Raw genomic sequence first — 22818 nt, 5'->3', positions numbered from 1 at the left:
TTCCCCTGCAACCCACCACCAAATGCCACACATGTTTTGATATCCGTTTCTGCATTCAAATGTAAAAATCGCAAAAACACAAACGGGATGCACTAGATGCCGGATTCTTCCCTTTCTGACGGCCTCCCCTGCTTCCAGTAGTTGTAGTTTTGTCCTAGGATGATGCTTTCTTGAGCTGAAGTACTGGACCACGGATGCTCATTGGTCCTATTATCCCTCCCAACAAGCCAGGTGCTTGCTGAGAGGAAAAAGTCTCCTCCCTCCCGGCAAGCACCCGGCTTGAAAAGCCCCGCTGCTGCCTAGAAAAACAGTTGTTTTCTAGGCAGCAAGGTGCAGGGAGCCTCTCCAAGTGCCAGGCATGCACCGGGAGGGGCGGGTCACCAGCACGTCGGATAGTACGGTGTGTCAGATAAATGGAAGTCAGATAACCGGAACTCTACTGTACTATATGTGCATGAAAGAGATGCAGCCCTCCCACACCCGGTGGGCAGCATGTGCATCTTCCCATTTGATAGAGCTGCCAGTCCTGACTTCACAACAACATTAGGAGACATCTCAGTATTTCTACCACCCATACCATTCATACTGAGTGGTCCTGACCCACCTCAGCCTGCCAGGGGGTTTAATTTTGGATCATTCTTGGACGTTAGGACTCTCTTAATCTTTGGCAGAACTTTGAAGAGTTGTATACAGCCTTCCCCACCTCCCATGCTGTGGTTCACATGTGTCCTGGGCAGCAAGCCCTTTGTGTAGAAGAGGAAGTGGGGTGTTTCATATGATGAGCCCCTGCCATTCCCTTGCAGCCAGACCCGGGCCCCCTGCTTGCCCACTCTTGGCCATACCTTTTCCCGCTGCACCAGCTTCTTGTACACAGAGTCTGGGAAGGAGCGGAGCGGGCAGAACTTGCCGGTGCCCTCAGCACACATGAAGACGCCGTTCTCGTAGACCACACGCCCATGGCTGATGGTGACCAGGGGCACCCCGTGGCAGCGCATGTTCTCATACAGGTTAATGTCACCGCCCTGGACCTGGGTGCTGGCTGAGATGGTCCTATGGAAGAAGCAGAAGAAGGGAGGAGAAGATGTAGCCATGAGGGATGCGGAAGCATAGGGGGAGAGCGCAAGGAATGGCTGCTTAGCAGAAGATCTCAGGAGAGCGAAACCTGCAAGAGAAGCAGGCAGGTACAAGATTGGCCTATAAAGAGGTTGGACAAGGCAGATAATGGCCTACAGAGTCAAAACACGGTCGTGTTTTGCTTGCAACAAGCCTGGGCATTTTGCCAGGGATTGCCCAAACATCAGGATGAAGTCCTCCAGAGGTAAATCTTGTGGGAAAGGAAGAGACCTTTTGAATGTTTGAGTGTTTCAGGCTTTATTTACATTATTTAAAGTGCTTGAGTTTTTCAGTAGCAGTGAATCGGTCACAAGGAGAAATGGAAAAGGTTTTCAAAGGTTATGAAAAAGATTATGAAAACAATGGGTTAATGAAATGAAATGAAATATGTGTGTTTTGTTGTGAAGAAGTGCGAGAATTGATTGTAAAAATAAAGATGCATTAAAGAAGAAATGTAATTGTAACAAATGTATTCTGCATGTGTTTGAGAAGAACTGTGTAATGCATACATGTAACCTGTGGAACTCCAGAAGAGGAGGAGTTATGTGTTATAAAGTACAGAGTTTTGGTATAGTTTAGCCAAATGTGTAAAGTGTTAAGGAGAAAACAATAAGATTAACATTTCAGGAGGGGTGTTGTTAGTGTTTTTGTTGATATGGAGTGAAATGTGTAATCTATTGTTGCTGTTGAAATGTATGTATTTTGTTCCTGCAAGCATTCCAGCAGTCAAGAGGTTAACTGTAGCAAGCTTTGATTGATTGCTGGAAGGCAAATGAACAAGGACTGTGGAATGCAGGAGGTGCTTCTGTGCACACACACAGAGAGAACGGACTTTGAGAGAGGGACATGCTCCATGTTTGTTCGTGTGGATGCAACATGTGTCCAGACAGCTTTGGTTAATTAGCACTGTAAATAATGTAAATAAAGCCTTCAGTGCCGCTGAGTTTCAGCAGACATAAATCAGTGAAGTTGTCGTTCTTTGTCAGTGCCACTTTCGCCGTTTGCAGAGTGGTCTGACGGGGTGAACAGAGGTGGGACCTGGCTCATCCATCACGTTGGGGTTGCCGATTCCCTGACAAAACTTTGGCCCTCCATGTGTTTTGGACTCCAACTCCTGCAATTCCTAACAGCCTTAAGCGGCTGAGGGAGAAAAGGAAGGGGCCTCAGGCTGTTAGGAATTACGGGAGTTGGAGTCCAAAACACCTGGAGGGCCAAAGTTTCCCCATGCCTGGCCCAGGCCCTTCTACATGAGGCCAGGGAGTACAAGTGGAAGGAAAAACCCAAAAGTACAGGATATTAACCCTCTATTTGCTGGATATTAACCCTCTATTTGTCTCAATCCCTGCTCCTCTATCGTCATATAGCACTATGTGTGTCTCCTTGTTTTAGGGACCATACAAATCACAAGGGAAGAACCCTCCCAGCCAACAATCAAGGCACAAAGTGAAAAGCAGCCCAAAAGAGGTCCGAGCCCAAAAGTACTCTGTCCCCAATCCCACCTACTAATCTCCCTGGACTCCCCACGGGGAGATGGTGGCGGGGTATAAATAAAGTATTATTATTATTATTATTATTATTATTATTATTATTATTTCTCCTCTCATGTTGTTTTCATGCTCTCTGATTAAAAACTCACAATCTGTGGCTGTGGCTGGAGGTGGCTGCATCAGGATGGGAGCAGCATATTCACTCCAGGTTTTATTCCCAGAGTTTAAGGCATCTGAAAGGCCTGGGCCTATTTCAAACAAAAAGGCTCAGCACCATTGACTTTAGACCATCTGAGGCTAGAGAATGAATTGACTGCCTGTGGATGTGAGAGCCATTTTCCACCACTGCTCCTACTCCCAGAGTCTGGAGAAAGGTGAGAGCCACTACCAAATCCATAAGGAAGAGGAACATGGCAGCAACACCTGACAAAGAGTGGGGTGTAGCATTCTCTCAGGAGCTGACTGTCTTGTTGGTTAGTACTTAGAACCACAAAATAGTAGAGTTGGAGGAGACCACACGGACCATCTAGTCCAACCTTCTTCTGCCAGGCAGGAAAGGCAGAATCAAAGCACCCCTGACAGATGATCATCTAGCCTCTGTTTAAAAACCTCCAAAGAAGGAGCATCCACCAGACTCCAAGGCAGAGAATTTCACTGCTGAACTGTTCTTACAACCAGGAAGTTCTGTCTAATATCCAGGTGGAATCTCCTTCCCTGTCATTTGAACCCATGGCTCCGAGTCCTAGTTTCCAGGGCAGCAGAAAGGAAGCCTGCTCCTTCTTCCTTAAGACATTCTTTCAGATATTTATACATATATACTTGCAATAGACTCCTTCCCTTCCTCCCTCTGCACTCTTTTATTGAGACTATTTATCTCTTTGTAATTTCCCTCCCACCTGCCCCCCTAGATGGAACTCCCACCCCCCCATGGTGCATCACCCAGCACCACCCCGCCACCCTCCGTATCATCCGAGGCCCAGATCCTCATGCGCTTCCTTGTGCCCCACTTTTCCCTCCCTTCCGCTCAGGCCCACCTACTTTGTGGCCTCAGGATCCCAAACCACCACATCGGCGTCGGCTCCGGGGATGATGCGTCCCTTACGGGGGTACAGGTTGTGTATCTTGGCTGCGTTGGAGCTGGTGATGGCGACAAAGCGGTTCTCGTCCATCTTGCCCCCAACCTAGAAGGAGCGCAGGAGTCAGAGGTCAGAATCCTAATTTGTGGAGTATTTGGAAGCAGGGCAGGGGAAGCTCCAGGCCAAAGGAAACCCCCTTCTTGTGAAATAATTGCCACGTGGCAAGCACAAATCACCCCTTTACCCTTTGTGCAGTTTCTGGATCAATCTCCTGTTCAACTATATCCATCATGGTCTGTTTGACTCACGCAGGCTCTTCTGTGCCTTTGCTTTTGCTACTGGATCTGCTTATCTTGTTTAGCCCTGCTAATGTTGTGGGAGTTGTGTGAGGCCACTCCTGCAGGCAGATGGAGTCCTGGCAATGACCATGGATTGGTGGCTTTTAAGGACTATATAGAATCATAGAATTACAGAGCTGGAAGAGACCACAAAGACCATCCAGTCCAAACCCTTTTTGCCAGGCAGGAACACAGAATCAAAGCACTCCCGACAGAGGGATATCATGAAAAAGACGCAAAAAGCTATTTCCTGCTGCTCCAGACAAATCAGAAAAATTCAAATTACAAGAAATTTGATTTCATTTAAACATAAGGGATGTCCTGATAGTAAGAGCTGTTCGACAGTGGAACAGACTGCCACCGAGGGAGGTGGACAAACTGTTCGCAGTCTTTAATGAGAGGATGGATGACCATTTGTCAGGAGTGCTTTAGTTGTAACTTCCTGTATTGCAGGGCTAGATGTCCCTTCCAGTTCCTTCCAAGTTCATGATTCTGTGAACATGGCTGTGGTAATGGCGCTCCATGCAGTCATGCTGGCCACATGACCTGGAGATGTCTTTGGACAACGCCGGCTCTTCGGCTTAGAAATGGAGATGAGCACCAACCCCCAGAGTCAGACATGACTGGACTTAACGTCAGGGGAAACTTTTACCTTTACCATAGGGGGTGAGCAAGTGAGGGGGCAGGGTGCAAAAATGGCAAGTGCAGTCTGCTGTTGGGCAAACACACTCTTTTGATACCATAAACCTATATAACTCTCACCAACAAATAATTCTTCTTTGTAAATATATAATGTATTTTTAAATGCCTACAAAAATAGAAGAAAATGATAGAAGAGAATAAAACCCACAATTAACCTCAGAGCAGCACTATAATTCTAATCAGGGCTCCACAAATTAAGTTTGGTGTTAGCAGCCAAATGTTCTTTCTGGTAGACAATAGAAGTGCCTCAATATTTGCAGAACGTTTATCATTTTGACCATCTTGCAGAATTATGGGGAAGGTTTAACAGGGCATACTGCCCTTTCCTTACTGAACCTGAACTCCCCTACTGATCTCTCGCTCTAAAAATTAAATAGTTCCGCCAAGCAAAACTTGGATTAAAAAGACTAGAAGGCAAAGAAATCTACTCAAAAGAATTAATCTTACTCTGCAGCAGCATCCTTTCACGGTCCTGCCTTTTTTGTTTCTTATTCCTCCTCCAAATCGAAGTAAAAAAGAAATGTGAAATTGCTACCTCATGCCCCAGATTTATCCCAGTGGACAAATAGGCGAGACTATACTTTTAGTCAGGCATACGCAAACTTGGGCCCTCCAGGTGTTTTGGACTTCAACTCTCACAATTCCTAACAGCCGGTAGGCTGTCAGGAGTTGTGGGAGTTGGAGTCCAAAACACATGGAGGGCCCAAGTTTGCCCATGCCTGCTCTAGATAGATGGGTGGACAGGCTGCCACCTTCTCGAAATGGCCTGAAAGAAACACAACTTTACAACCATCCCTTTGGACTTCAGCATCACAACAACTACAGGGCCTCGAGTGGGAAATCCTTTGGTTTCAGTTCACATTTGCCAGGTTCGTTTAATAGAGTGTGGGTCTGAATGAAATGGAAGGGATGGCACAGGTAGGCAGAATATGCAGTGGCTTCTGAGGAAGTGGTCAGGAGAAGCAAGGCACAATGAAGCTGGCTCTCTCTTCTCTCCACTCCCTTTCAGCCAATGGGACCAAGGACCAGTGCTGGTCTGAGGGTGAGAGCCAGTCCAGAAACTGCTAACTGCTGGTTTGTGGAGAGTTTCCAGGAAGGAAACATTGGGTGGGCAAGAATATAATACCAGCCTATGGAACATTAGGAGGCAAATGGCTGGAAATCACAGCTTCAGGGAAATCCCATTTCTCTTGCCTCCTCTGTCTGGGGCCAGAAAGTTCCGCCCCCTTCCCGCTCACGTACCACGCCACGTTCCCAGATGACGGCCATGCGGTCCTGCACACCACTGACTCCGTGCGGGATCTTAGTGAAGTCCTCCTTGCCCATGGCCTTCTGCTTGGTGGTGAAAGCTCGGTGGTCAGAGGCCACAACGTTTATTGTGTCACTGAGGGCAGAAAGGAAAAAGAGGGCTCGTGAGGTCAGGAGGAAGCTAACTCTACATATACACACATAAAGACACTGTGATCTCAGATGCCAAGCTGACCAGACGATTTCGTGTCCCTTTATGAAAAGCCACCTTCTCTCCTCCCACAGATTCTTGTCCTCACTCCTCCTCAGGGCCCTTCATGGACTGAGATGCCGGATGCCCTCCCTACTGTCCCGTCCCCTTTCCTGTGTCTCCCGGGTTATGTCTGGAAGCAGTGCTTGGGACAATCTCCTGCCCGCCCCCAAGACCAGCTTCCCCAGAGGCCTCTTACTTGGCAAGCAAGCTCATGAGGTAGGTGGAGGTGTTGGTGTCCAGCCGCAAGGGAGGCACCGTCACGTAGGCTGCTGCGTGGGACCAGTCCTGGTGGTAGTAGTGCAAGCCGGTCAGGGTGGAGTGTGCCGTGGTGGTCTCTGCATAAACCACTTTCCCTGCAGGGGGGCAAAGAGGGGAAGAGCCTCAGAGACAGGAGATGTGATCCTGGGGGGATTACACTCCAGAACATGTGAGAGGGTAATGACCCTGTGAGTCCACTGCAGGTGAAGGACTTGAGTCATGCATCCGATCTGTTCTTATCAGATGTGCAGCCCTCTCGTAGGTGGGACATTGAAGAGTAGGGTCAACTATCTGTGATGTGTGCAGGGTGGCTAGCTTTTCTAAAGGTCAGCATTTGTATGTGTATTACGAGGGCTGTCCAGAAAGTAGATTACGTTTTGGAATTAAAAATGAACAAAGTATAGAAGAAAACATTTACCATATGCAGTTGAAAGCCACACCCAAATACCACATCTCACGTAGTCGCCATTCAAATCTAGGCACTTACCATAGTGATAGGAGCCCCCAGATGGCGTAGTGGACTAAGTGACTTGAAGGTTGGGTTGCTGACCTGAAAGCTGCCAGGTTCGAATCCCACCTGGGGAGAGTGTGGATGAGCTCCAGCTCCATGCGGGGACATGAGAGAAGCCTCCCACAAGGATGGTAAAACATCAAAACATCCGGGCAATGTCCCCTGGGCAACGTCCTTGCAGACGGCCAATTCTCTCACTCCAGAAGCAACTCCGGTTGCTCCTGACACGAAACCCCCCCCCAAAAAAACCATAGTGATGAAGGAGCTTTGCAACTCCTTCCCCACTAAATTCTGCCACTTGTCCTCAACCAGCTGGTCACCCCTTCCCGCAGCTGCACAGCATTGCCAAAACGTTGCGTTGCCAGCCACGCCCCCATTGTTGAAAACAAGTGGTTGAGGAAGAAAGCAACAGAATTTAGTGGGGAAGGAGTTGCAAAGCTCCTTCATCGCTATGGTAAATGCCAAGATTTGAATGGTGACTACGTGAGATGTGGTATTTGGGTGTGGCTTTCAACTGCATATGGTAAATGTTTTCTTCTATACTTTGTTCATTTTTAATTACAAAACGTAATGTACTTTCTGGATAGCCCTCGTAGATAAACAAATGGTCTATAGGAGTGGAAACATTTCTGTGGACCACTGGACATGGATAATGACTACCTGAAAATGTAAAAGGGATTTGAAAAGCTGGTACATGGCAGTTGAAGGAGGTCACCTGTTGGTTAGTAGTGTGAAGAATGGATGTTAAGATTCAGTGTCCTTGTGAGAGGTTTGTTCAGGAATATTTGAATCACTCTATCAATTAAGAAAGGGCACATTTTGGAACCACAGAGTTCTTCTATTCAATAGAGAACCCTCCTGTTTTCATACAATCTTGTTCATAGACACAGGGCTCTGGACTGGCTACACAGGAACTGGTGTGGTATACATTCAGACATATTTGTGCCTGTGGCACCAAAGATGTTGGGAGTTTGGCTGTTCAGCAGGTACCCAGTTCACATCTATGAACTGCTAAAGGAGAGAAGGCATGTTGTTGTATGTTTTCCAGGCTGTCTGGCTATGTTCCAGAAGTATTCTCTTCTGACGTTTCACCCATATCTATGGCAGGCATCCTCAGAAGTCATGATAGTGGAGCAAAGGCCCTCTATGTGAAGATGCAGGGCCATAGCGATGAAGGGGAAAGATGCTCAGAGCACCATCAAACAGACTGACTAAAGTAAGAATGGAGACAAAGCCCATCATGTATTTGTCTGATCTTTTGTTTATGAATGAAAAGAACATTCACTGTTACTTGCTCCCCAGTTGGAAAGTGGGAATCCAGTTAGAAATTATATTTTCATCCATTCCTCCCACTCACCCACCCACAATCCCAAGTGAAATTATTCTGCGTGGAAAGATGCATAGGGTTTGGTTTTTTTTTGCAAAAACATTTAAAATGTGTTTTTTTTGCTTTACTATTTATGGAATGTTCTTTTTTTCCTGATAGGCTTTCTGCAAAATGACCATTGCCTATTTCTGTGCAGAATTGACTTCCCAAACATTTGAGGTTGTCTGCAAACTGGGCAAAAATTGCACAGAAATATTTGTTTTCTCTCCAAACAGGAAGAAAACAGGGGAAACTATTTGTTTTTGCTAAAGAGGACAAAATAATAGATGACTCAAATTGGCACAAAGACAAAGGCTTTTTGTTTTCCATGGGGAAAGGCACTCCCTCATCTCCAGCACCGTGAGCTGTTCTCACCTTGCATCTTGGCCGTGGCAATGACATCTCCGGCGGACATACTGGAAACGTTGACCAGATAGACAGGGCAGTGAGTCTGCCAAAAGAGGAAAGGGAAGAGACCTCAGCCTGAGCTATAGTGTAGTTGTTCCCCAGTGCACTGAAGGGAGAGGCGTCAAGAGGAAATCCCCCTCTCCCAACCCTCTTGTAAGGGGTTTGGGCATTAAAGGAGTCTGAAATCTAGAACTGGGCCTCTCAGTAAAGACCAACATCAGAGAGGGTAATGGAGGGGGGGGTGTAACACCAGTGAGTTGATCTATAATAATCCTAGTAAGAGCCACAGGTATTATCTCTGTGTGCCTTCAAGTTATTTCCAACTTGTGGCAACCCGCAGGCAACCCTATCTTGGCAAGACTTTTTCAGAGGAGATTTGCTATCATTGTCTTTCTCTGAGGTTGACGATTATGACTCTGTGATTTTCCATGGCTGACCAGAATCCAAAGGCCACTCTCCAGAGTCACAACACAACACTCACAGCACTACACAACACTGCATACAAGTGGTTTGGGTATAAAGTAGTATCAAGTGAGAGCGATCCTTTGGTCAGGCAGAGCAGAGAGGAGAGAGTGAATGCCTACCCGGTTAGCAATGGTGATGACACGATGCGTAGCTTCAGCTTCCAACTGGAACATGAGAGGACAAAAACAAGAGAGAGGGAGAGAGATTATGATAATGGTCCTGCCAAACTGGAGCCAGGCAGCCCGCCGAAGCCTAGCCTCACCAGGCAGCAATGTTTAGGTGGATCAACCAAGTCCCATCACATTCTCCTTCCTTCATCCCCATGGTGCCCAACTGCATTCAGCATGAGGGTTGGCCAAATAATGGACAGGGATCCCTGGCCATGCCAAGGAAGTCACTTGTTGACTTTGTGTTTGAAACAGGACAGAACTGCATCAGCTAAACCAGTGCTGATAGTGTGCTTGGCTGGTGAATCATAGAATCATAAAGTTGGAAGAGACTTCATGGGCCATCCAGTCCAACCACCTGCCAAGAAGCAGGAAAATCACATTCAAAGCACCCTCGACAGATGTCCATCCAGCCTCTGCTTAAAAGCCTCCAAAGAAGGAGCCTCAACCACACCCCGGAGCAGAGAGTTCCACTGCCGAACAGCAGTAATGAAGTTCTTCCTGATGTTCAGGTGGAATCTCCTTTCCTATAGTTTGAAGCCATTGTTCCATCCAGTCCTAGCCTCCAGTGCATCAGAAAACAAGCTTGCTCCCTCCTCCCTATGACTTCCCTTCACGTATTTTAAATACATGGCTATCATGTCTCCTCTCAGCCTTCCCTTCTGCAGGCTAAACATGCCCAGCTCTTTAAGCCGCTCCTCATAGGGCTTATTCTCCAGACCCTTAATAATTTTAGTCACCCTCCTCTGGACACTTTCCAGCTTGTGAACATCTCCCTTCAATTGCGGTGCCCAGAATGGGACACAGTGTGATTCCAGGTGTGGTCTGACCAAGGCAGAATAGAAGAAGGGGGAGCAGGACTTCCTTGGATCTAGACTAGTGATGGGCAAGCTTTTGCACTTTGTGTGTCAAAATTTGACAAAAAACCTAGCATGACTTGGGTGGTGTGTCACTTTGAGAAAAAAACCATAATTTCACAATATGTATAGTTTAAATAACAAAAATGTATAAGTGTAATATACAACTGTATTTAATAAATCAAAAACTATTTACTACCGTTATTTCCATGTACAACAATCTATGGCACTTCTTGCAGTTTAAGCTTCACAAAGTTTCCACACTGATTTCTCTCTAGTCTAGTTTCAATATAGTCACGAATAATAAATAATATAATTATAATATAATATAATAGTAATAATATGAAAATATACTACAATAATAGAATAATAATAGAATGAATGATATAATAATAATAGAATATAAAAATATAATATAATATAATGATATAAATATATTAATAGGATAATATAATAATAGGATATATATATATATATATATATATATATATATATATATATATATATATATACTAGCTGTGCCCGGCCACGCGTTGCTGTGGCAAAGTGGTGGTGGTATTGGTTAAAAATTGTTGTGTAATTTTTATTTGACGATATTTGTATTTTTTAATTAATTTTATTGTAAGTTATCTTTTTATTTATTATATTTTATTGTTTTCTTGTATAATTTTTAGTTATTTTTTGTTATTATGGTATTTTATTGTATTGATTTTTTAGTGTTTTTAAATTTTTTTAGTGTTTTTTATTATTTTTTATTGGGTTGCTAGGAGACCAAGTGGGTGGAGCTTAGCCTTCAAACTGGCAGCAATTGGATAAAAGCAATTTTTCCTCTCTCTCTAATTAGGACTTTATTTTTCTTTTCTTTTTGTTGTATCAACCTTGAGGTGTGGATGAGGGGTTGTGTTGTCAAATTTTGAGGTTGGGGGGCCTGTACTTTTGTTGTTTTGTGAATAGCCGTGACGCCATCACTCTTTTATATATATAGATATATATATAAATATAATGTACTGTTCATTTGTAGGACGGAGTAAACAAAAAAACAACTGGATGAAATGACACCAAGTTTGGCCACAAAACACTTAACAACCCAAGAGGTGACCACCGCGTGTCAGCAAAATTGGCTAGACGTGTCAGTGCTGACACGCGTGTCATAGGTTCGCCATCACTGATCTAGACACTAGACTCCTATTGATGCAGGCTTTTTTTTGCCACCGCATCCCATTGTAGGCCCATGTTTAACTTGTTGTCCATGAGGACTCCAAGGTTTTTTCACACGAACTGCTGTTGAGTCAGGCATTGTACCCCATAATGTATCTTTGGGACCAAGAGCTAAGCAGGAGGGCATGGGGACCCTTCCATCTTCACAGTCAGCCCCATTTGCAATTCCCCCTCAGCCCCACAATGCAACCGAAGAACCCACTCAGAATGGAGAGCTCTTCAGTTCAAGAGAGCAGTTCTTGGCAGGAGCTTGTACACATATCCAGGCCTTACCTCCTCTGGCCGGCTGATCTCGATTCCCTCCGGGCCCGTGATGCCCAGGTCCAAGGCCTCCCTGCCCCCCTGCGGCAGGAACCAGAGCAAGAAGAGGGTTAAATGGGTGCCTCACTTTTCCTGGCCCATCACTTTGGAAAGAAAGGCCGTCTGATGAGGAAAATGTATATCAAGCATGGGCAGATTTTCAAGATGCTAGATTTTTAAAAAATTGGGCACTGATTTAACCTCCTTGAAGAGTAGCTGATTTAAATTTCATAGAAAAACCTGGAGAAAGATGAATCACTGACAGTGAAGTCCACAACTGTCTCTGAACAGAAGTGGACCCCAGAAATGACATGGGATCTAGATGGGGAACATAAAGCAGGCATGGGCAAACTTTGGCTCTCTGGGTGTTTTGGACTCCAACTTCCACAATTCCTAACAGCCTCTTCGCCGTAAGCTACCAAGCCGCTGCCCGTTAACGGGTGGCGGCTTGGTAGCTTATGGTGAAGAGTGTCGCACCTCAGGCTAGGTTCACCTTGCTAAAGACACCAGACTGCACACCAGATGTAGTCTTTTGTAGTTTATTAAGGAATAAAGAAGAAGATAGTTCATAAAAGACAAAAGTTCAATTCCAAAAGATAGTTACAAAAACAAGGCTGTAAGAACAAATCTATGAAAACATTAGGTATGAAACAAGGTCCTTAAAACACAGCCAAAGTCCCAGAAACGAGGAAACATCCAAGCCATAAGATAATACAGGAAAGCAGACTTGGTTCTTGATTCAAGCGAAGAAATGGCTCTGACGAAGATTTGTCTCTCAGTAGACTGTTTTAATAGCATAACATGAAGGCATTTCTTTGCCCTTTGACCTCCCTTTTATTTGCTATTCTGAGACTTCTGCGCAACCCCTGAAATTCCAGACGACTAGCCCAATCTAGGGAAGCAGCCTCATCGCTTTTGCTTTCAAGGCCACAGGGCTCATTAGTGTTATCAAACTGAGACTGCGAACTGCTATCCCTTTCTGCTTCTTGGACCTGAAAACTATCATCATTAACACTATTTCTTTCCACGGGAAAACCTCCCTGTTCCTCATCTAGACTGCTAGACTGCTATCAATATGCGGACGACACCCAACTCCTTCTGCGCTTGGAGCCTGGAGCAACGTCAATACCAGACAATTTCACCTTATGTCTGGAGGCTCTGTCAAACTGGCTACGTGCTAGCAGACTGAAGGTGAACCCGGCAAAGACTGAGATTCTCTGGCATGGCCGCTCGACCAGTCTGACCCACTTGCTCCCCACCTTCGATGGTGCTGCCCTATCTCCTTCGCCCACCGTTAAGAGCCTGGGTGTCATTTTAGATTCGCAGCTGACAATGGAAGCTCAGGTCGCTGCTGCCAGCAAACAGGCCTTTTCCACCTACGACAAGTGAGGCAACTGGCACCCTATCTATCTGATGAGGTTCTGGCAACAGTCATCCATGCCACGGTCACGTCTAGGCTGGACTATTGCAATGCCCTGTATGTTGGCCTTCCGATGTCCACGACCCGGAAGCTCTGTATTGTTCAAAATGCGGCAGCCAGGCTACTCACAAGAACACCCATGAAATGCCACATAACACCAGTGCTGGAGCATCTGCATTGGCTTCCCACTGATTACCGTGGTCTATATAAGATGCTAGTTTTGACCTTTAAAACTCTTTACGGCCAGGGCCCATCGTACCTTAGGGACCGTCTCTCCTTCTCCCATCATCGGAGGTTGCAACGACCATCCCAACGAGACTTACTCTATGTACCGGGTCCTAGAGAAGTGCACTTGGAAAGGACCAGATGCAGAGCTTTTTCTATTTCTGCCCCTGCCTTATGGAATGCCTTGCCGCCCCATATGAGAGCCATGCGTGAGTTGGGGCCTTTTACCCTCACACTCTTCACTAGAGCTTTTAATCTATGATAATTTTATTAATATTTTTATGTATGTATTTTTATCCTTTACAATTTTATCTTGTAAATCGCCTAGAGCATCGTGGATGGAGGGCGATTAATAAGTAATTAAATGATGATGATGATGATGATGATGATCTCCCACAGCAGGAACACTCTGCACCTGAATCCCATAATTCCCATCAGAGTCATCTTGAAATTCATCCTGAACCTGAATCCCATCATCCTGAAACTGCATCCCAGAATCCTCATCAGAGTCACACAAAGGCTGAGTCACAACACTGAGGCTGTTAGGAATTGTGGAAGTTGGAGTTCAAAACACCCAGAGGGCCAAAGTTTGCCCATGCCTGACCTAAAGGCTAGCACCTTGAGGGCAGAAATAAGGGGAAGGAGGTCCTCTTGCTCCTAAAATGTCATCCTCTGCTCTGCCTCCACCTCCACTGGTGCCACTGAAGCCCTCGGTCTGCTCCCGGCCAGCCCTCTCACCCCACAGCACCCCACTGCTCACCTCGGCCACCAACTCGCCGTTCTCAGCATGGACGCGGGCAATGGCTCCGATGTCTTTGCAAGCACGGAAGACCTGGTAGAGCTCGCTGTCCCGCAGCATGTAAGAGTCCTTGTAGGTCATGAACATCTGGAAGGAGTTGACCCCCTTCTCCCGCACCAAGGTCTCCATTTCGGACTTGACCTGGGCACAGAGACAGGAGGGGAAGGAGATGGGAGAGGAAGGGCTGTGTTATTCCCAAGGGTGAACTACAGACCAAGGCCCACACACACATTTGTTTTGAAAAAGAAGCAGTGAGAAAGGGAACAATGGGGAAGGTGGAGAAGAAAAAAAGGAGAGGCAACCCAAAGAGTTCAAAGAATTTCAACTGGAGCGGGGAAACTTAGCAAATGGCTGTTGTAGATCAGCAGAAGTCACAGCAGGCAGGGGCTGATGGGTTCACTGATGACATAGAGTCAGATGGGATTGTGGGCTTTCCTGGGATTCATTCTCAGGCAGGCCAAGAAAGGCAAACTGTTTTAGATAGAGATGCTGGCACAGATGCAGGGTCTGAGAATGTAATTGCCTCTGAACCTCAAGGCCAGACATAGGAGTTGGAATCATCCTCTCCAGATAAGGAGTCTAGTGAAGACAAATTGATGAGCAAATCTCATGGGAATGCACCTGGTGATACTGTCCTAAGCAAGGAGGCACGCCTGAAGATTCGAGCAGATAGCCAGCTTTGTAGATCAACACGGCTTCCTGTGAAGCAGAAATTCCAGGGGAGACATAATGCTTTCATGTCTGTTTATTAGAAGCTAACGGGCACTCTGAACTTCAGTTCAGACATCGTAGCTTTCTAATATAGTCAGGCCTGGGTATTCCAGTTCTTGTTTCAAGTCTTGGTTTTGGGACTCAAGTATTCTGGGAGGTTTTCCATGTTCTTGTTGTGTATCTTTGTTCAAGTTTTGCTTATAGACTGAATCTGCCTTTGAATTTTGGGACTATTCTTGGACTATAATGCTTTTTTATTTTAAATGATTGCTGACTGCTTGTATTCTACACCTTAATCTTTTATCCCTGCTTTTCTATATATCACTTTTGTGTGCTTTTTACAATAAACCGTTTGTCTTTACTCCGGACTCTTGCTTGTGGACTCTTGTGGTCATAGGCCTGGGGTGCGACAATGGCACCTGCCTGGTCCAGCATCGCTGGGGTGGATAAGAATAGTTCAGAAACAGGCAAAGATGGAGGAAAGGTGGTGAAGGGAAAGGCAGATCAAGCAGATAACCTGTCTGGGGCTGGTGAGGACAGTGCTGAGCTCCACAAAAGCCTCCAAACAAAAGGCTTAATGGGATCACATCACCCACCCTGGGCCAGGGATTTGGGGACAAGATGGCTGGAGAGGTGTCTCTAATCCAGCCAGAATTACTGACCGGCTGCTCCTCCCTGATGGGAAACCAGCAGGAGACAAGATGAGGCATCTCTAGGAGTAGGTAGACAAGGATTCTGCCCAGGACAATAGAGCGCCACTGCTGCACCCCAGATTTGGCACTGCCAAAGGTCTGAATTAGAACATGGGCAAATTCCAAAGCACAACGTCTCAGGCTCAGCTCCTACCATTTCTAGGTAGAAGAATGAAATGATCCTTCGTGAAGCACCTGAGAGCTAGTGCCACCAAACAAAGCAGCCAACATTGAGTTAAACAGTCTGGGAATCAGGCCACACCCCATGTTCTTATATACACCGCCATACTAAAGGAGCACTTTAGCCATAATGCTGTCATTCTGAAAATACCTGACAAATCCCTCCCTGCACAGTTTCCAAACCCAGATTTGGGCCAGTGGTTCAGGTGCAGATGCTCCAAAATCAGATGGTCAGATGTTTCAGCGACTGCGTAACTCCGCTTCCAACGCACCCACATTCCTCTTACCTTTGGTGCCCACCAAGTGATGCCCATATGCAGGGAATAGTCACAGCACACTTTGGGGTCGGCCAGGCTGCGGCACTTTTCGTAAGCATCGAGCAGGGAGATATCCTTGTCTGGAAGCACGTGCCCGATCACCATGGTGGTCCCCCCAACAAGGGCGGCCTGCATGTGGGGAGAGAGATGGAGAGGAAGACAGAGTGAAGCTTTGGGGAAAGTGTTCCAGTTTCATCCATTTAGTCATATTTCTGCTCTGTTGTTTCCAGCATGCATAAGCATCAGCTACCTCGCTTAAACAACGGAACAAAAGACTCTGACAAACCACTTCATTACATTTATTAAATTCCACTGAGTCATACACTTCAGAAATAGTAACCCACTGTATTCATCACATGAGGTTGGGTTCAAGTGTAGGGTAGAGCATTCTTTCTGTGTCGAAAATGTTGGGGAGAACTTTCTTTTCATACGTTTCCAGAGCTGGTTGTGAAGTGGATTTTTGGGTAATGATCCAGATATATATGGGCAAAATGGCCAATTCTGTAATGTGATGGCATTTGTTGTTCTTAGGTTTAAAATGATATGTTTAGCCAATTTGTGGAAATGCTCCTCTGAGGTAAGGGGGGAGGAGGGTGGGTGGGTAGGCTCCAGTTGCTCCTTTAATGGGTCCCCTCCCAGTCCAACCTCATTCTGCCTCCTTGACCACAGATGGACCAATCTGATCTCTTTTTTCGATAGAGTTACGAGTTGGGTCGATACAGGGAATGCTGTGGATGTAGCCTACCTGGATTTCAGTAAGGCCTTCGACAAAGTCCCCCACGACCTTCTGGCAAACAAACTAGTAAAATGTGGGCTAGACAAAACTACGGTTAGGTGGATCTGTAATTGGCTAAGCGAACGAACCCAAAGGGTGCTCACCAATGCGTCATCTTCATCATGGAAAGAAGTGACAAGTGGAGTGCCGCAGGGTTCCGTCCTGGGCCCGGTTCTGTTCAACATCTTTATTAACGACTTAGACGAAGGGTTAGAAGGCACGATCATCAAGTTTGCAGACGACACAAAACTGGGAGGGATAGCTAACACTCCAGAAGACAGGAGCAGAATTCAAAACGATCTTGACAGACTAGAGAGATGGGCCGAAACTAACACAATGAAGTTCAACAGGGACAAATGCAAGATACTTCACTTCGGCGGAAAAAATGGAAATCAAAGATACAGAATGGGGGACGATGCCTGGCTTGACAGCAGTGTGTGCGAAAAAGACCTTGGAGTCCTCGTGGGGAACAAGTTAAACATGAGCCAACAATGTGATGTGGCTGCTAAAAAAGCCAATGGGATTCTGGCCTCATCAATAGGGGAATAGCGTCTAGATCCAGGGAAGTCCTGCTCCCCATGCTCTATTCTGCCTTGGTCAGACCACACCTGGAATCACACTGTGTCCAATTTTGGGCACCGCAGATGAAGGGAGATGTTGACAAGCTGGAAAGCGTCCAGAGGAGGGCGACTAAAATGATTAAGGGTCTGGAGAACAAACCCTATGAGGAGCGGCTTAAAGAGCTGGGCATGTTTAGCCTGCAGAAGAGAAGGCTGAGAGGAGACATGAGAGCCATGTACAAATACGTGAAGGGAAGTCATAGGGAGGAGGGAGCAAGCTTGTTTTCTGCTGCCCTACAGACTAGGACGCAAGGGAACAATGGCTTCAAATGACAGGAAAGGAGATTCCACCTGAACATCAGGAAGAACTTCCTCACTGTGAGAAGGGCTGTTCGGCAGTGGAACTCTCTCCCCCGGGCTGTGGTGGAGGCTCCTTCCTTGGAGGCTTTTAAGCAGAGGCTGGATGGCCATCTGTCGGGGGTGCTTTGAATGCGATTTCCTGCTTCTTAGCAGGGGGTTGGACTAGATGGCCCATGTGGTCTCTTCCAACTCTACTATTCTATGATTCTATGATTCTATGACCACAGATCATGGGATTTCCATTATTTTCACCTGCTTTGGATCTGACTGTGACCCCTACCAATGACCTCGGAAGTTGTAGTTCACCTGCATCCAGAGATACTGTGACCCCACCAACAATGGAATGGGACCAAACTAGGCACAGAGAAGTCCCATGACCAACTGAACATTCTGCAGGGGTTTTGGGGGGAATTGACCTTGACTTTTGGGAGTTGTATGTAGTTCACCCACACCCTGAAAGTATTGAACCCAGCTGATGTTGAATCTGGACTAAACTTGGAGCACAGGCCCAACATGGCCAACTGTGAATACTGGTGCGGTTTGGGGGTGATTGACCTTGGAATATGGGAGTTGTAGTTCACCCTTATTCATAGAACCCTCTGAACCCCATCAATGACGGATCTGCATTACACTTGGCACTCAGACCCAATGTGGCCAACTCTGAATGCTGGCAGGTTTTGGGGGTGAATGACCCACAATTTTGAGAGTTGTAGTTCACCCACATCCTTATGCATTTTCTAATGAGAGCATTCATAAATAACAAAAGGAAAGACTGTTTTTTTTTCTAATAAATAGCGTTATAAATTACCAAACAAATACTGCCAAACATCTCAAAATAATAATAATAATAAAACTTTATTTATACCCCACCACCATCTCCCAATAGGGACTCGGGGCGGCTTACAAAATAGCACACGATGGTGCCAGAGAACACATAAAATACAGTACATCAACATCAATAACACACCAATTTACAAAAAACCACAACATACAGAAATAAACAAAAGCACAACTCAAATTATATAAAATGATCAGTAAAACGTGGCAGTAGCCTAGCCACTAATTTAAAAGGGGGCAGCGCAATCAATTTAACATCCCAGTTGTGAACCAATTAGAATGTCAACATTAAAGTGCCAAAGTAACAAAACAAAATATGCCCTTTTTTTTAATAATCTGGGCATTGCCAAGTACCCAAGCTAGTATATGATAGAAGTGTCCATCCAACGAAAGAGTTTCCAACACATTCCAAGGCAGCATTCTTGATATATTCTTACTACTTTATGGACTCAACCCTTAATATACCAAAATAATAATAACAACAACAACAATAATAATAATGATGATGATGATGAAACGAAATCCAGCATATCTATCTTGTTTGCTGTGTCATACAATAAAATAATGATAATAATAATAATAGCACTTTATACACAAAATAGTGTGTCTTTAAATCTATAGCTGTAAAGAAGTGGGGAAAAACCTCCATCTCCCTAACACCATTGGCATGCAACCTCCATCATCAGATTTCAAGGAGAGTTTTTTTTCCCAACAAAGTGTGTGTGTGTGGGGGGGGGGGGGCAGTGGGTGGACAGCGCCAAATCTCTATGGTGTGAGCACAAATTTATTTATTTATTTATTTACAGTATTTATATTCCGCCCTTCTCACCCCAAAGGGGACTCAGGGCGGATTACAATGAACACATATATGGCAAACATTCAATGCCAACAGACAAACAACATTCAGTTTTTAGACAGACACAGAGGCATTTTTTAACATCTTTCCAGGTTCACGATTCCGGCCACAGGGGGAGCTGTTGCTTCACCGTCCATTGGTGGCTGTTCTTCCTCTTCTTTCCTTCGTGAGCAGTTTTATGGTGTTGTAGATTAGTTAAATTAGCCTCCCGCATAAAGCGTCCCTAAATTTTCCCTACTTGACTGATGCAACTGTCTTTCGGGGCTGCTAGGTCAACAGCAAGCCGGGGCTTTTTTTTTTTTTTTATGTTCGGAGGCTTAACCCGACCCGGGCTTCGAACTCATGACCTCTCGGTCAGTAGTGATTTATAGCAGCTGGTTACTAGCCAGCTGCGCCACGGCCCGGCCCCAAATCAACTAAAGACTACTGATAGAGTAAAATGGATAGATTTAACAGTGTGATGAAAGTAGGAAAATCAATGACTGAGCTCTACTCTACCAAACACTTGACCTGAATTCAATGTGATGAAGAGGAAATGGTGATGCCTAGATGCCTCAAAACCCATATCAGGAAGATACAATAGGATTTGGTCATCTAAAATGCTGGAAATGGTCCTGAACAGAGAGCAGAGTTAGAATCATACAGTTGGAAGCAGCCACAAGAATCCAGCCCCATTCTGCCACGTAGGAATACATATGTAAAGAGCCCCAAAGGAGGAGAGCCTGCCACCCTCCAACACAATCCTTTCCACTGTCAAACATATCTTACTGCCAGGAAGTTATCCCTCATGTTTTGCCGGAATCTCATTTCTTGTAATTAGAATGCGTTGGTTTGCGTCCTAGTTTCTGGAGCAGCCAAAAGCAATCTCGCTTCATCTTCTCTATGACATTTCTTTCATATCACCTCCCCATCTTCTCTTCTCCAAACTAAACAGCTCCCGCTGCCTGAGCTTTCCTCGCAGAACTTGATTCCCAGACTTTTTGCCATCTCGGTCCTAAGAGCTGGTGCCAGGCAAATCTCCCTGGGGATTGTTTGCAAAAACAGTGGGCCCCACTCCACAAAGAAGACCCTTCCCTGGGCACCAGGCACCCCACGGTGAAAGAGCAGCCAAAAAAGGCTACGACTGGGCTCATCCCAAGACAGCCAGGCAGAGGGAGTCAGTGTCCCTGACTTAACAGAGCAAAGAAAGTGAGTAAACTGGAGAATTTGGTGTGAGGTTTTTTCCAGAGGAAAAGGGCAGAAGTGGGGGAAACTTCACTTAATTAATTCTTACACTGCAATGGCAACGAATTCCTAAAGTGAGTTGTTGTGAGTTTTCCGGCTGTGTGGCCATGTTCCAGTAGCATTCTCTCCTGACATTTTGCCTGCATCTGTGCATCCACTGATGGAGCTCCGTTGGGCCAGACCCCAAATGTGCCCATAAGCAAGGAACCCTAACCCTAACCCTTGTTTCCACAACCTCCCCTGCTCTCAAAGATGCACCACACAAATTGGGCTGCTGTGAGTTTTCTGGGCTATATGGCCATGTTGCAGTAACATTCTCTTCCGGCGTTTCACCTGCATCTGTGGCAAGCATCCTCAGAGGTTTGTTCAGAGGTCTGTTGGAAATGAGGCAAGTGGAGTGTATATACATACATTCCACGTTCCACAGATATGTATATAACAGACCTCTGAACAAACCACTGAGGATGCCATTAGCCACAGATGCAGGTGAAACATCAGGAGAGAATGCTACTGGAACATGGCCAGACAGCCCGGAAAACTCATAACAACCCAGTGTTTCCAGCCATGAAAGCCTTCGACAACAGAGTAGCTAAAGTTTTCTTCTTCCCAGATGTGACTGTGAGAGTGTTTACAAATGCTAACTACAAATATACTAATAAATATTAGTATATTTGCAGTTAGCATTTGTAAACACTCTCTTGGGCCCGGGCTGTGGCGCAGGCGGGAGAGCAAGCTAGCTGCAATTAACTGCAATGAATCACTCTGACCAGGAGGTCATGAGTTCAAGGCCCGCTCGGAGCCTATGTTTGTCTTGTCTTTGTTCTATGTTAAAAGGCATTGAATGTTTGCCTATATGTGTAATGTGATCCGCCCTGAGTCCCCTTTGGGGTGAGAAAGAAGGGCGGAATATAAATGCTGTAAATAAATAAATAAATGAAAATCAACATGTATGGTAGAGTAATGAACTGCATTGTCTCCATATCTCTTTCCCTCATTCAGAGGGATTATACTGAGCTGAAAAGGACCGACTGATGACATGGTCAGTGTTTTGAATGGCTGAAGAATGCTGAAATGTATGGTTGCCAGGCCAGGGGGCAATGCAGGGCTAAGAGGCCCCCTCCCCAGCCATCCTCTGAGCCAAGTAGATCCCCTCCCACAGAGGCTCTGTCCCTGATCCCTTCCTTCTGAAGGCCTTGAGCCATTCCTGGCCCATTGCCCTCTGCTGTAAGTAAGGTCTGAGTGAGAGTCCCACATCAGCAGGGGGCAAGTGAGGGCAAGGGCCCCGATCCTCCCAGCAATCACATTTGCTCTTTCAATACCCTGTTTCCCTGAAAATAAGACATCCCCAGAAAATAAGACCTAGTAGAGGTTTTGCTGAATTGCGAAATATAAGACCTCCCCCGAAAGTAAGACCTAGTAAAGTTTTTCTTTGGAAGCATGCAGGATCGGTAAATGTACATACCATAGATTGTTGTACATGGAAATAAAGGTAGTAACAAGAAATAATAATATAATAATCACTTTATTCTTGTATCCCACCTCCATCTCCCAGAAGGGATTCAGGGCAGTTTACACAGGGACAAGCTCAACAACTACATAAATTTACATATGAACAGAAATTTAAAACAGTAATTTAAAAAAGAGTATAGCAATCTATATATATAAAAGAGTGATGGAATCACGGCACCAGACAAAACAACAAAACTACAGGCCTCCCAACCTCGAAATTTGACAAAACAACCCATCATCCACGGCTCTAGGTTGATACAACAAAAAGAAAAGAAAAATAAATAAAAATAAATAAAATTGCTTTTATCCAATTGCTGCCAGTTAGAAGGCTAAGCTCCTCCAACTTGGTCTCCTAGCAACCCAATAAAAAATAATAAAAAACACTAAAAAAATTAATACAATAAAATACTATAATAACAGAAAATAACTAAAAATAATACAAGAAAATAATAAAATATAATAAATAAAAATATAACTTACAATAAAATTAATTTAAAAATACAAATAACGTCAAATAAAAATTACACAACAATTTTTAACCAATACCACCACTTTGCCACAGCAATGCGCGGCCGGGCACAGCTAG

At 45.4% G+C, this 22818-nt stretch overlaps 1 protein-coding gene across 2 annotated transcripts in view; it reads right to left on the bottom strand.

Moving 5' to 3' along the window:
• dpysl5 (dihydropyrimidinase like 5) overlaps window positions 1-22818 on the bottom strand; it is a 63921-nt gene that overhangs the window by 6146 nt on the left and 34957 nt on the right. For both annotated transcript variants that reach the window (XM_003228175.4, XM_008121746.3), the window contains exons 3-11: window positions 16082-16240; window positions 14173-14352; window positions 11741-11809; window positions 9345-9389; window positions 8728-8803; window positions 6414-6570; window positions 5959-6100; window positions 3639-3781; window positions 843-1050 (exon numbers count right to left, since the gene is read on the bottom strand). In XM_003228175.4, coding sequence (XP_003228223.2) covers window positions 843-1050; window positions 3639-3781; window positions 5959-6100; window positions 6414-6570; window positions 8728-8803; window positions 9345-9389; window positions 11741-11809; window positions 14173-14352; window positions 16082-16240 — 1179 coding nt within the window. The remainder of the gene's footprint in view (window positions 1-842; window positions 1051-3638; window positions 3782-5958; window positions 6101-6413; window positions 6571-8727; window positions 8804-9344; window positions 9390-11740; window positions 11810-14172; window positions 14353-16081; window positions 16241-22818) is intronic.

The sequence above is a fragment of the Anolis carolinensis genome, chromosome 1 (genome assembly GCF_035594765.1).
Source record: "Anolis carolinensis isolate JA03-04 chromosome 1, rAnoCar3.1.pri, whole genome shotgun sequence".
Taxonomy (NCBI): Eukaryota; Metazoa; Chordata; class Lepidosauria; order Squamata; family Dactyloidae; genus Anolis; species Anolis carolinensis.
The sequence above is the reverse complement of the archived record's forward strand: the minus strand, read 5'-3'. Positions and strand labels throughout refer to the sequence as shown.